Here is a 15,620-nt window from a genome sequence, read left to right as displayed (position 1 = left end):
ATGTGCTGTGAGTGCTCACATAGGAGACAAAGTGCTCGGAAAAGGTTAAATGGGGTTTTAAATAAGTTACTCAAAATGTGCTGTCAACGATAGAATCACAGAATGGTTAGGGCTGGAAGGGAGCTTTAAATCAGCCACCCTGAGACCAGAAAACTAAACCCATTAGAGATGGTAACTGAGGAGGCAGTGACAGCGATGTTGTCGGTTACATGGCTGCAAGAGTTACTACTACAGTGGGGAAGCTGCCATGGTGTGGAAATTATCCCCCATTTCAAACAGTGGGCAGAAGGGAGGGCTTGCACAAGACAGCAACCTCATCAGAGGGAAGTGGAACAGATACTAACCTATCACCTCTGCCTTATAAACTGCCAAGAAGAGCCAGATGTCCCAGAGCTTGTATAATAGATTATTTCCAGGGTTTATCAAATTTTTACTGGAGTGTTTAATATTCAAAAGAGAGACTTAGCATTTATTTTTTATGAAACAGCATTTAAGAAGAAAAGGACCTTTGGGAGTGGGAAGAGGCATAAAGGTGGGGAGAGTGAAAGAAAATAAAAATTGCACCCATTAAACAGACAGCTGTCTTATTTGTGTGAAGAAATTCTTCACTAGTTACAAATGCTTTCCGAAAGTCAATCACACAAAGAAACACAAAGGCCCACAGCTGAAGTAGTTTATTTTTCTTGCCCCATTCCTGGTCATCCAAAGCAGTACGACAGCACTGAAGATTGGCCTCTGTGGCAGTTTAGCCTGGTTCCAGGCTGCTATAATCATGTCCTTTTCTCTCCATTACATATTCAGCATCCCCTCTTTTCAGTAGCACCAGTCCTTCTGCAGCAGGGCAGTTTGCTGGTTAAAGGTGCTGATCTGGCTGAAAGCTAACATACTATGTTGATTGTTCTGTGTAGGTTTTGAGCTCTACCAGTTGCCTGATGTACTTGGCTCACTGCATAGCTGCATAAACACCTACACCAGCTCAGGGAGGGAAAGAGGAAGGCATCAATGGTGCTGCAGGGGAGGAGTTCCCGGGTAAGATCAGCTTTAGCTGCTGTGAAATTTCACCCGACCAGAGAAGCCAGAAATTACGGCTAAAGTCAAACCAATCCTGCCCACCACCAAGCACAGCCTCGGCCCCCACTCTCTGCTGCCTGTCTGCCTTCATAAGAGGTGCTAGTGCTTGTGTAAAGCCACTCAACAAAATTCAGCTCACTAGTCCAACAGGAAAAAATCACCTACTGAAAAAGAAGGAATAGTTTTCCTCTGGCTCAGCAGCTGTAGCAGCTTAGTGAAGAGATGAATCCTGGTACAGGGGCAGAGGAGGAAGAGGAGACAGGTAAAGAAGAAATGGACTGCATGTGTTGGCCTTTGAAGCCATAGCAACTTAGCTTTTAAAGTTACCACAGCCTAGCCCAATAGCCATGTCCTCAGCTGATGGAGAGGATGACCTTCAGTCTTTATGCTGGAAAGAGTGTTGTGACATGAAACAGTAATCAATTTATCTTTTCTCAGAACCTAAGAAAGAAAAATTTAATGAAAAGGACTGAGTAACTGCTGTTACCCTTGGCAGTTTTCCATTAGCATATAATGGATTACTGCCAGCTCTTCCACTTCTGTTTTATCCTTCAGTGTTTCCTTAATCTGATTACCTGAGAATCCCTGTTGTCTGCTTATCAAACTCCGGACTGTAAAGACCAGCTTGATGACAGGAGCTCAAAGGCTCAAAAGAAAACAAAAGCAGTAGACAAAATGAATACCGAGTCTATTATTGCTGTGATTATGTTTCCTAAAATTTGCTGTTCTGCTGGCTGTACCCCCACCACTCACTCTAGCCAGAGCGGTGCAGATACATAAAACTTAGTAGTAAATTCTGACTCTGCTTACCAAATTCCATTAAAAATGTATGGACCCAGAAATTCACTGCAGACAGCAGTGCAGGCAGGCATACTGTAGCTTCTGATCTCACTAGCTGTCCGTGTTCCTGCAAGTAGAGCTTTATTCCTGAAATTACCCTTGTGTACTTTCAAGCATGTGAGTGACTCCACTGAAGACAATGTGAATGTGACTGCTCACCTTGGTAACATTAAGAATGCATGTGAAGATCTGTAGTGTCAGGGCCTAGCAGTGGAAGCAGTTAGTTTCAGTTATCTGGTAAGGGCCAATTCAAAGTTGTTTACTGACAAAAGAATGAAGGAGTTGATACATGTTACATTCTTCATTCTACATACTGTTATGTATTCATAGGCCTTATGTTTGCACAAGGCACAGAGGCTTCAGAGCAGTTTCTTTGCATGTAGAGAAAAGTATGTGAACAGCTACCCCACAAGAAAGAAAGAAAATAAACCATCAAGTTCAAAAATTCTGGTTAGAAAAGAAATTCTGCTTTCCTCTGCAGTACTAATACACAAATGCATCAACCTAACAATGACTCAGAGTTGCAACACAGCAAGGATAGCCATGGAAATGCAGAAATACTGAAATATACAATATAAGTACATATATATATAATTTTAAAATAAATATAATTTTAAAATAAAGTTATAACATAGTTTTCTGATTCCAATCCTGTGCATTCAGAGTCCAGGCCTCCAACTGGTTCCATTTCCTATATATTTTCCTTAACTTTTATAATCTGGGGGACTCATTGTTTCTCAATGTTTCTCCCATGTTTAAAGCTAACTACATGCATAAGCTATGTGTCAGTCATTTTTGTATCCTAAGCTGTGTTTTGCAAATAGGCAGAAGTGTTTTATTCTGAGTATCATTTATAAGTAATAATTGAAATATTTACCACCTGTGCTTAATGTTACCGGCATCTTGGCTAACAGGATACCATTAACATATCCTGAAATGTAATCTCATAATCTTACCTTTTCCTTTTTCTCAGGAGAGGCTCAGCTCAATGACGTTTCATTGAATCCCAGTCTACCTCAGATTCATGCTGAAATTTCCAAGCTATGGATGATTTTCACAGGCAGGATATCATACATAAGTGGTGAATACATAGGTCCTCCAGGATTCTTCCTTGCAGGTTGCCAGGTGTCAAATGTCACATCAGTTCATGGTTCTTCTGATCCACAGTCTTGTTTCATGTGGCCAGAATCAGCTTCTGCAGTACAGGCTGGCTGAGTGGCAGCTCGTTTCTACTGTTTCTGTCTCAATTCCCTTTAACACTCATATCTAATCTCTGTGTTTTCAGTAAATAGGAATAAAAATGCTTTCAGAATACAGAGTTAGTTTTATATTTGATTGTGGAAAATTCTTTCTCCAGGGAGGTTTGGACAGTTTATTTCCAGCTGTCTGTAAACTATGCTATAATAAAATAATTGGTTTCATGCTTTATGAAAATTTCATAAGACTGCTCCATGGATCTGTACTGTTCTTCAGAAAGCGCAGAGGCACTGCTCACCGGGTGGTTCTCTCTTCTTTTCCTTTTCTTTGCTCGCTGCACCTAAACTTTCGTCTTCTCAATCTTACACCCATTGCCATTATTTCTGAATGTTCCTCTTTCTTTTTGCTGCTCATTCAGTCTCTTGCCATTTCCCTTAAGTCTTTCGACTCCTTTTCCTTCCTTTTCTGTTCTGCTTCTGCTCTTCCCTCTTTCTTTCTAGCACTTTTCACAAGCAAGCCCTTGATAAGAGTTATCTCCTGATTTGTTATTATGAGTTATCCTGCTTCATAACAATGTAAAATAAGACTTTTGAGGAAAACAGTGTCTGATGGCCTTGTTTGGTAGACTTATGTTTAGGCTTCCCAATGCAGTTAGACAATTAATGACATTTCCTAATCTAGCTGATATCATTCAATGAAACTGTAAAAGAATATCAGCTTTATCTAAACACATTGACTTTATCTGAAGTCTTTGTCTTGTTGGGAAAGTTCTTAGAGGCTGTACTCAGTGTATGTGCTGAAAAGGGCACTGCTCTGTACTGTGGAAGATTAGAACACGGCCCTAGACAAGGCCATTCTTAAATCATTGCCTGAGTAAGCTTATAGCAGCTTTTCAGTATTCCCTCATCTGTTTTCACATCTTTGGTCTAGTTTTCTAGTTTTTCACATCCTTTTTTTTTTAGTTTTCACAGCTTTTGACTGTGGTTGAGTCAGAACTTGGTATTTTATAATGATGGAAGATCTAATTCACCAGCTAGGACCAAGGTTACGGTGGACATACACCAAGTAAAACAAGAACTCAAAATACAAATCACCAGAGCAAACCAATGGTATTTCATTGTTAGTCAATGAATTTTCAGTAGCACTTTTTTATGTGGGAGGAATATGATCTGACTTCCCTGCTAATCTTGTTTCATTTGAAGGACCTACTAGAAATTTACCACAAATGATTTAACCTCAAAGCACCTTACCAGTAAATCTAGAGTGAAAGACTCTTCAGTGTTTCAAACCTTGTTACTGAGTCCTGGGCTCTTTTATTTCAGTGTCAGTCTTCACACTTCAGTCTGTTCTTCTCGCAGGAGCTTTTGGCTCTGTGGTTTCTTTGTTGACAGCCATCTTTGAGCTAGCCATCATCCTTTGGTTCTGTGTGTTATGCCAATACTGGGATGGCATGCAACATGAACCTGCTCTTGCTGACCTCACTGTGTTTGCAGTGAGCATTCTGTCAGACAAGCAGATGTAAGTATGATGGTAGCAAACACAGCCCCCCTTTATAAGGCAGGCTTTGGAAATGAAAATATTTCCACATGTATTTGTTATTTCAGAATTATTTTCTGACAGTTCCCTCTCTTCTCCTCCTGCTTTATATTTGTCAGCAATCTCCCAGGCTGTTACCTGTTGATATTACCCATGTACTCCAACAATATCACCCTCTCTTTCCAAGTATGATAATCTATCATGTTTTATGCTCCAGTAATTCCACTTTTCCAATCACTTTTTAAGTTCTGGAGGTGACGTGTTTCTTTTTCCTGCATCTGGGACCTCATCTATAACATGATTATCTAAATGTAAGTTGTAGCTCAGCACAGAAGAATTCGATAATGGAAAAAGATGGCCTCCTGCTCCCTCACCTGCAGTAGCTGAAAACAGTTGTGGTTCCTCTACTGTGGAAAGTACAAGCTAATACAAGATATGTAAAGACGACTCGCCATGGCAAAAACCTGCAGGTATCTCTTGTGGAGTTGAAGTGAATAAATGAGACTTCTTAAATCTGGAAGACTTACTGCTCTAACAAGTAGTATTTTTATGCTGAGACAATAAGCAACTTTTTCTAATTCAGTAGTTATTTTGACTAATTCATTAGTTCTCTGTATGGCTATAAGTTGTCCTCTCTTCAATCTTGCTTGTCTCGAGGTACCTGATAAATGCCTATTCTGCTTCATTTTTCCTGGCTCTGTGTAGTGTGACTTCTTTCACTTCTAACTGAAGGACACCAAAATGAAAATGCCTTCTACAGCATCACACCTGAAAATTAAAAAACTTCATACCAAATCAGTTTTATTTAAAGCAGCAAGGCTCAACCTAAATTTTCTTTCTTCATATTCCTGTCGTGGGAAAGAAGCAATGCAAGATATTTCTTGCATAATGTGCTATTTGTAGAGGACTAAAATGTATGGTATACTTTATTCAGTTGATTCTTCTATCACCTCGTCTTGCTATAATTTATGTATTCTCTTCATGTATAAACATTTATTTTCATAGCCAAATTCATAAATATGTTTAGGCTGATATTAAAAATCTTCTAGATAAGCATTTTATTTCCATTACATTTGTCTGTAAAACATTTTAAGATATCTGAAGTAGAAGAATAAAAGATAAAGTTACTTACATATAAAATCATTTAGCAGAAAAGTAGCATTTGGGTTTTTTAATAATAGATACCACATGTCCCTGTGTGGTTTATATTCACAAGTTGCTGAAGGAGACAGGGTAGAGAAAAATAAATATCTATAGCAGTGTATAGGTATATGAAGGCCCAGTTAAGCCATTACAAGATTAATGCCAAATAGCAATATTGTGTAAATGGTTCAGTTAAAGATTCACATTATATTATAGTAATAGATTGCACATGTAGATCATCAGACAAGAAAGAGATCACCAAACTACATTGTTTTGAATCTGTAATATATGAACTTGAGTCAGTGGAAATAATTCCAGATTTTCCTTACCCTTTTTTTCAGTCAGAACCTGAGTTAAATGAAGAGAACACAAGTAAATATGACTGTGAATGTGCTAAGAAATATGGGTCAGATTGACATGAAATGACAACTGTCTTGAAGAGTTTTCTGGCAGTATCTTATTTACTGACATGAAATTTAAAGATAGAATAAGTGTTATCACAGGGAAGAAAAATCTTACAGTTCAGCTTTACTGAAGTGAATAAAAACCATGGTGGAAAATATACTAGTGATTAATATTGATATTTTGAGATGGTCATTTCCTTAGCAGCTGAAGTAGAGTAATACTAGGAAATACCAGGTATGTTCTCTCCCAAAATAGGATGGAAGGTTGATGCCACACAAGAGGGAAAATAGTTTTCTCTGTATGTTATTTGCCTTAACTTTCACCTTCAAAGTGTTCTAATGTGCATTCAAGCATCACAGCATGAGCTCTGAAACAGGTACTATTGGAGCTGATGCTTTCTGATGTGCTAGCACTAACTCATATTTTAAGCCTTTGGTAAAACTACTTGGAGGGATTTCTGCATCTTTTCTTCTTCCTGCTCCACACAAAGCAGTAATGAGGAGACTGACCCTGTGTTTGATGGTGGGCAGCAGTACTGAAAGCTTGATCAATCCTCTTGGCAGTGTTTTGTTATCTTAGTGCTACATGAGGTGCACTATCTCATGAGCATGGCCAAGAGAAGACAGTAATGGCTGCAATGACTCTGAGTAAACAGGGTAGGAGGCATGCAGCCTCTGCAGAGTTTACAAATCTTATGCTAAGGATCAAGCTGGAGTGAAGTATGGGTGGAGTACACAGTAGAAAACTCATCATGGATTGAAAGATGAGAGATGTATGGCATATATTTTGCTGTGAGTGTCCAAGGACTTAAAACAGTTGTATCGAAGGCTTAAAGTCTTCTGCTACGGAGATTAAGCAAGGGAGAAAGCATGGGATGGCATACACAGTGGCTGAATGATGCTTTGAGAGAGAAAAGTTTCTCAACACTGAAGACAGCTAAGAAACGGGCCAATATTGTGCTCAAAAAGATACAACAGATAAATGAACCAAAAGAGATCTGATAATGTAGTTAGTGAGTAAAGCTATATTTATAGAGAACCTCAGCTGTTTGTTGCTCTGACACTGGCCTGACTGGTCCAGCCTGTCCCCTGGTGTCATGGTCCCTTCCAGGCCAAGCCCAGGGAAAAAAATAATACCAAAATTAACCACCAAAACAAAAATTTCTATTTGCATATATTTATTTTCACCAAAATAATTACATATTGTTGTATTATGCAATTGAGTATCTTCAGTGAGATTGGAGTGTGTGTTCATCTGAAAATCTTCATTTGCCATAAAGAGAACTTTTTTTCCTATAAATAATATAAAAAAGTTATATCTGAAACACATATGACACTCTTTTGAGTCAAAAAATAAATTCAGATAGACCAAAGACAACATAGAACATAAAGCACCTTCCTCCAACGCATTTAAGGAAATGTTTTTATCTTCTGAGATAGAACAGTGACACCAGGGTGTTCACTCTATCTTCTGCACATAGCTGTTAAAAGTTTTACATGTGTATGTGGACTCTTTAGACATAAAAGTACTTTTATTGTTCAAATTACTATTTGCTTGCTATAATACACAATTGTCAAGGCCCGTATTTGTCACAAATTTTTAATGGGATCAATAAATACTTAACGTTATTCCTATTCCAGATAACAGCAGCTGTAAAAAAAAAAAAATTAAAAAAAACAAAAACAAAAACAAACCAAAATCAGTTTCTTAGTGTCACTTCTTGCTTAGTAGTGTTAGAATGATAGAATCTAAGTAAGAATCTAGTTCCCATTCCCTTGAGGACAATCCTTCAAGGTGACCATGAAATACTAACAAACTATAGAGGAAAGATAAGTAGAAGGTGTTAGTGGTGGAATAATTACAACAAATTAAAGAAAGTTTAGGATAAAAAACTACTATAAAAAATGAATGTTAGTCTAGATTTCAAACCTATTGACAAAAATTCCAGTTGGAATAAGAAAAATATATTTTCTGTATCACTGACTTCCAAGCACAGGTGCTGAGGGAGGTCAGAGAGGCTGTGCAGGCAGAGGCTAGGGCAGTAATGTGAGGCAGGGGCTGCCCCATGGTAAAGTGACTGTCATGTTGAAGTGTGTGGCCAAGGTGACTATTTCAGGTAGTCAATGACTCCCCACAGAGCAGCTGGCGCAGGGGCTGGTGAGGAGAAAAGATATCCCCTGACTTGACTAGGTAGCATATAGGACCTGGTTCAAAATGCCACTGTCAAAACACTGCTGAGCAGTAGCTACTGCAATACAGATTTGTACAGGAGTAACAAATTTGTGGACAATTGCACATAATGTCTAGACAGGAACTCCTTAAAAGTGAGGAGTTTTGGGTTTTTTTTTTAAAGAGAGAAGCTGAAGATAAAACAGCTATTAGGAGGTACAACAGAAATCTGTTAAATCACAAGTGGCACAGACAGGCTGGTCAGAGCAGATAGTTCATACTGTGTTTTTTCCAATACAGGAATTAAGGACATTAAAAGATCTAGGAGTAGGAGCCCTAAACAACTTAAAGGAGGGTATTTTCAGGAACTATTTAATTAAGCTGTGAAGCATTGTTAAAGAACTGTTGTATGGGCTCCAGTGTAGGTTAGATATATCTGTTGAAGAGAACCCATTGACAGTTAACCGAATACTCTCTAGCTAGTACTTTATCTGCAAGACAAGCTTTCCTGTCCTGCACCACTGCGAAGTACTTATTAACATCACCTGATCTGCACAGGGTTATTTCACTTTCTCCCACAGATGCAGACAACTTTTAAAAATGCAGACTGCTGGAGAATCACATTGGTTTTGTGCAACAAATGAAGTGTCACATTTTCCTTTGTTCCTTTTTTTTTAATCATGGAATAATGTGCTTATCAGTTCCCCATGTACTGCAGCTTGTCTTTACAGGGAAGAGTCATCAGGTGCTGTTATAAAGAAGAAAGAACATACATATTTTTATCTGTGGACTGGGAAGCATTAATCATTTCTTTCAGCTGCTAGCTGTTCATTCTTATTTATCCTTCTGGATGTTCATCTCATGCTGAATGTTAAGTTTGTCTGCTCTGTGAACTAATCTATGGACAGTTGTCCAAATTCTGAAACATTTCAGGGCATGGCCAGACACAGGGGAAAAGGGGTAAGAAGCTAAAAGTCCTAGAGCACCTATTCAGTTTGTGTGCATCCAGATTGCCCTGCTGCATATTACTGCCTCTTCAGATCTACTGCCCTGGCTGCATGCATAGTGACCCTTAACCCAAACTTGTCATAATAGTCTGGGTATGTTTAAGCACTATAAACAATGTGCCTTGTCTCACCTGAATCACTTTGCAAGGACTGGGTTACACACATGGTTAGAGTGGAAGCATGTTTTGAACATGCTCCCTGAAACTTTGTTCCTCTCTGGTTCTCCATGTCATTATTGTAAAGGGTCTTGAGGTAAGGGTAAGGAATGGCTTTAGAGAAGAGTGTTCTTTTTTTTCTGGGCTACATCTACCCTAAAAGTTTATGGTATGTATTACTGTTGACAAATTCCCTGACAGTCCCACAGTCCCCAGCAGGTGCATGTACACAGATGCCACATGTATGTAGACATCACACACGATCATTCTGCCTAATGCTTCCAGGGTGTCCACAGACCTGCTTGCAGCATCCTGCCCTGGGGAGCTGCTCTGCCGATTTGTAATTCAAACAGTACAGTAGATCACTGCCCTAAGAGAGTAGCAGACTGCGCTCACCTACCACCTGAATGAGTAGATGTGACTAGCCTGGGACTGGAGTTTCAAAGACAAAAACAGGGACAAGGAGAAGGGCTGTCACAGATAAAGGTTTCAATGGAGTGAGGGAATTAAGAAGACAGAAGGGTAACGTCTTCCTTTTCCAGAGTCTTTTCTGCATTTACACAGCAACATTTTAATGTAAAGAGAAAGAGGCACATGTATAGAAGGAGTATTTATCCTTCTGAGATCTCTTCTCTATGTGAATTCCCATCCAGTCCTCAGTCTTAACCTACCTCTTCCTTATTGCAGGACTGGCAATCTTTCAACAAAGGAGGGGAAGGTTGTATTTTTCTTTCCCCAGTTAGCTATTAAGTGTGCCAGTGGAAACTTGGCGGGAAGCTGAAGACGCTGCTTCTGCCTGTGGCAAGAGGTCTTAGTTCCTGCTGAATTTGGAGCTCCATGGAGGCCAGAAGCAAAGGCATCTCCCAGACGTCTCAAAGTGCCACAGCTCTTTGACTGCCCAGACCTCCCGTATTCTGTCTGTGTCATAAACCTGACACAGCCCAATCCCTTCCTTGCTATTGCCTTCCTCTGTACTCTGCAGCTTGGCTATAGTTGGGCAAGTGGCCCTGAAAATTAAACTCCACAAAACACCTACGCCAGTACCTTAGCATACAGCTGAAGGAGGCAGTCAGCTGGATTGGTGTGGCTGGGGTGTAGCCCCAGTCCTGCCTTTTGTGAGGCACCTTTCTTTTTTAATGTTTATCCAACACTGATTGTTACAAAACACAAAGACCACACAGGGAATACATATTCTCAGAGAACAGCTAAATATTAAGTGCGTGCCTGGTACAGCAAGTGTTGGGACTAACTTTCTCATAGATTCCTTGAATAACTAAACCTGACATTTTGGGGATAAGCCAGCCCCACCCTTCATAAGTAAGGCAAAAGCCTTCTGTGAGTTGACAACATCCCTATGTTGCCAGCTAGTCCTGTGCGTAAGGTACCAAATTATCCAAGGACCCAGAGAAATGCTGATGTTGCTGGAGATTACACAGCGTAGCCCCTTAACCACAGAGGAACTTGATGATTTAATATATACTTAAAGGTCTTGATAGACCAAAGCTGCGCCGTATGGTTTTGGGTATATATGGGGACTTACTCCCACACGTGGATTTCTTCCTCCGTTTCCCCCAGGGAGCAGCTCTTTTGCGCACTTAAACAACCTGGAAACCATTAAAACTCAATCCCAGTATGTAACATGAATCCTGCGTTTAGTGGGTTTGACTTTCAAAAATGTGGATACACACAGGCCCTGATGACTTCAATAGCATTTATGGGTACTCGGTGCTTGTATAAATGTCATACTATTTATAACATATTTCTGTGTCCTTTTTATATATTCTCTGTTGGCCTGTCTCTTTTCCACTGTGGTATCTTTGATTGACATAGTCACATCAGGATGTAGCATGTGTTTGAATAATTAAGAAAATACAAATAGAAGTTGTCTTTATTCTAGTCCATATTTTTCCATTGCTCAGCCACCAAAGATAACAGTACTATTTCACCACTGCTTTTTACATTCTGTGGAAGAAAAATACTTTTAATTTTGCAGTGGCTTTTTAAACCTCCCACATCCAATTATTTGTCCCTAAAGTTTCCCCCCTAAGCATTAGAAAATTGTTTCAGCTATATCCAAACTCATGCCAACTTCCTGGCTTCTTGGCCGCAACCCATCAGCAAGTGCTCTACTAAGAACCACTTTGAGGCTCTCCTTGAACCTCTTCTTCTTGCTGCTTCCTACGAAGAAGTAGACAAGGGGGTTGATGCTACTGTTAACAGTGGAGAGAACAATGGTGACATGGTTCTGCTGGCTGAGCAAAGACGACCAGTGGTGGTAATTCAGAAGATACAACAGCCTCATAGGCATGGCAAAGATGAGGAAGACAATGACTGTGGCCACAATGATGATGTAGAGCTTTGACGAATGAGGTCTCAGGGAGTTACGATGAATCCTGATAACTAAGATGAGGCTGGACAGAATCATTAGAGGAATGAAGATCATGAAAGTCAGGATCCATGTGAAGATGAGCAGTGCTTGGCAGTGGTTGCCATCGTCAAATTGTTCCTTTGTTGAATCATCTTTGCATGTTAGGTATTCAGCTACTGTCATCAGAAAAGAGAGAGTCCACAGAATTGCACACACAATTGCCGATTGGTGCTGTGACCGGTGGCAGCGGTACCAGATGGGGTAAACAATAGACAGACACCTCTCAATACTGATGGCTGTCAGGAGATAGAGACCAGTATTGTATCCAAGAAGGAAGACAATAGATAGTGTGGTGGTTATGTAATAGTAAAAACCATACGCAAATCCAAAACCAGCAATGTACTCAATTGATAGAACAAAGGTACAAAACAGTAAGGAGATATCAGCAATGGACAGGTGTGTGATGTACGCAGTGAATGGGTTTCTTTTGATCTGGAAGCAGAGGCACCAGAGGACAATTCCATTTTCACAAAAACCCAGGAAGGAGATGATCATAATTACCCAAAGTGGGGTCAATATCTCCCAGACCCTTTCCTGTGTAGAAATGTTTCTGTGCATTGAGATGTTCTCTGTGCCTTCGCTGGGATGAAACGTTATGTTTGACTCATCCATGAGGAAAGGTCAAGTTTGGATAGCACAGATCTTCCTTCTGTAAATATGTATAAAAATATACTGTGAGCATTGTTGTGCTCCTACCCTCCCCCTTTTCTTTCTGTTTTGTGGACCCACAATTTCTGGTCACATCTGAAAGCCTTAGCAAACGGAAAACCAGCTTTCATATACTGATGCTAGCTGAAACCCAGTTGGAACTACTCTTGGCAATGTTAAATACTGCTAAGCCCATCATACTAGGAGAAATCCTGAGCTTTCTTCTCAGTGGGGTTCAGCATACGAGTGCTAAACCGCAGCTAAACAGATACTCTTAAAGAGCAATCAGACAAGCAGTGTGTCCATCAGCATTGCAACCTTTCGTGATATAGCAGCCACAGATAGCATTGGTGGTTCTTTTTAGAGGCCTGGATTGCTGCGAAACAGGTCTATTCAGCTCCCGTTGAAGCTAATGATATGAATTTTAAGTTTAATGTGTATTTCAAGTGAATTTGCCTCATAAGTTTTTTGGTTTAAAAAAAAATAAATTGATACCAACATCATTTTTCCAGGAAGGGTTTTAATTAAGTAAAAGTAATACTCAGTTACTCAGCGTTGTATTCCCTCCTAGTACAGAGGTGGAGGGAATGCAAATGCCACATTTATCACAGCATAACATACTTTAACCAGGTTTACACACTCCGAATACTTATCACAACTTCAAATATCCTGCAAGCATTACAAATCCAATCCATCACAAGGAGAAGTAGTTGCTCAGGTTCCCTTCCATTGTTGTAATGGTTTTAACTGCTGTTTTGCTGAGTTATCCTTTTGTATGTCTCCTTTTAATACATAACAGAGAATTAGCAGCAGTTGCTTCAGTTGTTTTTCATATGAATATTTCATGCTCCCTTCCCTGTTAAGTTCCTGACTGCCCCTGAGGTGATAGAGTCACATTCAGGACCCTTGCTGCTTTACTGATGTTAACAGGGACTAACCGTTGACAGTCATCAAGCTGACTTGGTTGATTCATCCATATAAGCAGCCTTGTTCATTAAACGCCATAATGAGAATTTACCCATATCCTTGAACAGTTAAGAACATCAAATGCAAGGTAAAGAAGTTTTACTGGGGCAACTTTTGCAGTTATTATTTAAACAGAGCCATTCACCCCAGTCATAAATATTCCTTCATGAGGCCTTAAGACAAGATATCACAGTCTGAAAAACAGCGTTCAGTAAACAGCCTATGAAGCCTCAGGGCTTGCTGGCATTTAAACCTGCACTAAAACATTACTGATTATCCCACCTGCATGTTGACCATGCCACTGTCTCAGACACAGTCAGAGGGAGCAAACAACATAGCTGGGAAATGTGGTAGAGCAGTGAGCATGAATGCAATAAGTAAATGTAGTGACCAGAATGAGTGACAAGCCTCTCACAAGCAGTGTTCTGCAAAAACTGCAGAGAGAAGGTACTCAAACACTGTGCTGCTGGAAGTGTAGTAAAGCTTTGAAGAGAGAAGGAGAGGAGAAGCTATCTATTTCGAGAGTTAAAATTAATACAAAAGGAATAAAATAATTAGAAGACTCAAGTATGAAGGAAAGACTCGAGTATGAAAAGACCCAAGAAAATTCTTGATTCATATAATTGTATAAATAGAGCATTTCTCTCTGAAGAGTAAAAGAAAGAAGAAAAAGTTCTGGACTTACTAAGGTCATTCCCACATGAGAGCATTCAGAGATGAGAATGGAATGAATCCTCGCCTTCCAGATTCATCCATGGTCTGTTCAGATTTCCCTGAAGCTGGTGAAGAACTTCCTTGAAGAAGCTGAAGTTTACCTTCTCCAACCATTTGCCTTTGGTAAGAGCAGGAGCAAATAGCGACTCTGACCATGACTCAAAAAGAAGTGTGCAGTTCTCCCATTGCTCCAAATGTCTGAGGCATGCCAAATAAAGGGCCCCAGGCTCATCATCTGAGGTTGTGCTTCAAATGGCATCACTCAGTAACTGGCAAATCATCTAGCTGAAAGCCTGGGAGTTAACTCTTGTGGGAACTGAATGGCAGTAAGTGGAAAGTTGTCTTGAGCTGCTACAATACCAAGAGACACAGTTTAAGCAAACAAATGCAAAGTGAGTAGGAAATCTATTTGGGGATGATTCTGATGATAAGATCTGAAGGAAACAAAAATCTCAATTTAGAACTGTGCCACCACATGGCATCTAAAATAATACAAGTTGATGCATAAATTTATCTTACATTTTTTAATATGAGAAAACAAAGTGAGAAAGAGGGAGAGGGAGAATGAAAGAGAAGAAAGAAAGAGAAAAAAAGATAAAAGGTGAGAAAAAAAAGAATAAGGAATGAAGGGAAGGAAGGAAAAATAATTCACAGAATGAAAAAAAAGAAAGAAACCACAGAGCAAAGAGAACAGGCACATCATTGTGCTAGTTTTATATATCCATTTCTCTTGGTAAAAACTGTACCTTGAGATTATTCTACTAAAACAAAACAACCCAGCAATGTGAACCAAATATCTTTTTAAACTGTCTCCCCTGAAAAGTTCAAACAGGCCTAGGAGTAGATAAACTCTTGGAAAAGTCCCCTGAGGATGTCCCCTGCTTTTGCCCCAAGTATTAGGTTGTTTTTATATTCAGATACTAGCAGAACAAACATTCTTAGCCAAAAAAGGAGAGAGTTTTCTTGGTCTTCTCCTTTAGATGTTTCACTAAAACTACCAAATCCCCAAATGGGAAAAACTACTAACTAATGTGAGAAATAAATGACCCCAAAGGGAGGGTCAGAATAAAGTTAGGAAAGAAACAAAGTCAAATAAAACAACTTCTAATTGCTTTTTGTTGGCTTAAGTTGTAACTTTACGATCAACATGTACCTTACGTTCAAAAGCTATGGGACAAAAAACTTTTAGCTACCTCTGAAAAAGAAAAACCCTGTTCCTTTCCCATAAAATGAAATATGCGTATGAATAATGAGAAGGGTCATTGTAGGAACACATTAACATTTCAAGACTGACCAGGTACTTGGGCTCGTAGCCCACTGTGCAAATGCAATCCGAAGCCA

The 15,620-nt window shown here is 39.6% G+C and overlaps 1 protein-coding gene and 1 long non-coding RNA gene across 2 annotated transcripts; one reads left to right on the top strand and one right to left on the bottom strand.

Annotated features, from left to right (window-relative positions):
• Positions 1-781: 781 nt before the first annotated feature.
• On the top strand, positions 782-3,215 carry LOC130597926 (uncharacterized). Its single transcript, XR_008971884.1, has 2 exons — positions 782-1,333; positions 2,885-3,215. It is a non-coding gene; the product is annotated as an uncharacterized LOC130597926 (long non-coding RNA).
• An 8,358-nt stretch (positions 3,216-11,573) lies between these two features.
• MAS1 (MAS1 proto-oncogene, G protein-coupled receptor) lies at positions 11,574-12,642 on the bottom strand. The gene has a single exon (XM_057407082.1). It carries the CDS (start codon positions 12,561-12,563, stop codon positions 11,574-11,576), a length of 990 nt encoding a protein of 329 aa, XP_057263065.1. The 5' UTR covers positions 12,564-12,642.
• Positions 12,643-15,620: the final 2,978 nt, after the last annotated feature.

The sequence above is a fragment of the Pezoporus wallicus genome, unplaced genomic scaffold (assembly GCF_028554395.1).
Source record: "Pezoporus wallicus isolate ANWC-B61680 ecotype Strahan unplaced genomic scaffold, APGP_CSIRO_Pwel_v1 scaffold_6362, whole genome shotgun sequence".
Lineage (NCBI taxonomy): Eukaryota > Metazoa > Chordata > Aves > Psittaciformes > Psittacidae > Pezoporus > Pezoporus wallicus.
The sequence above is the reverse complement of the archived record's forward strand: the minus strand, read 5'-3'. Positions and strand labels throughout refer to the sequence as shown.

Bases quoted from the DNA above. Each gene is read 5' to 3' on its own strand.
- MAS1 (XM_057407082.1), bottom strand. From the start codon at position 12,563: ATGGATGAGTCAAACATAACGTTTCATCCCAGCGAAGGCACAGAGAAC.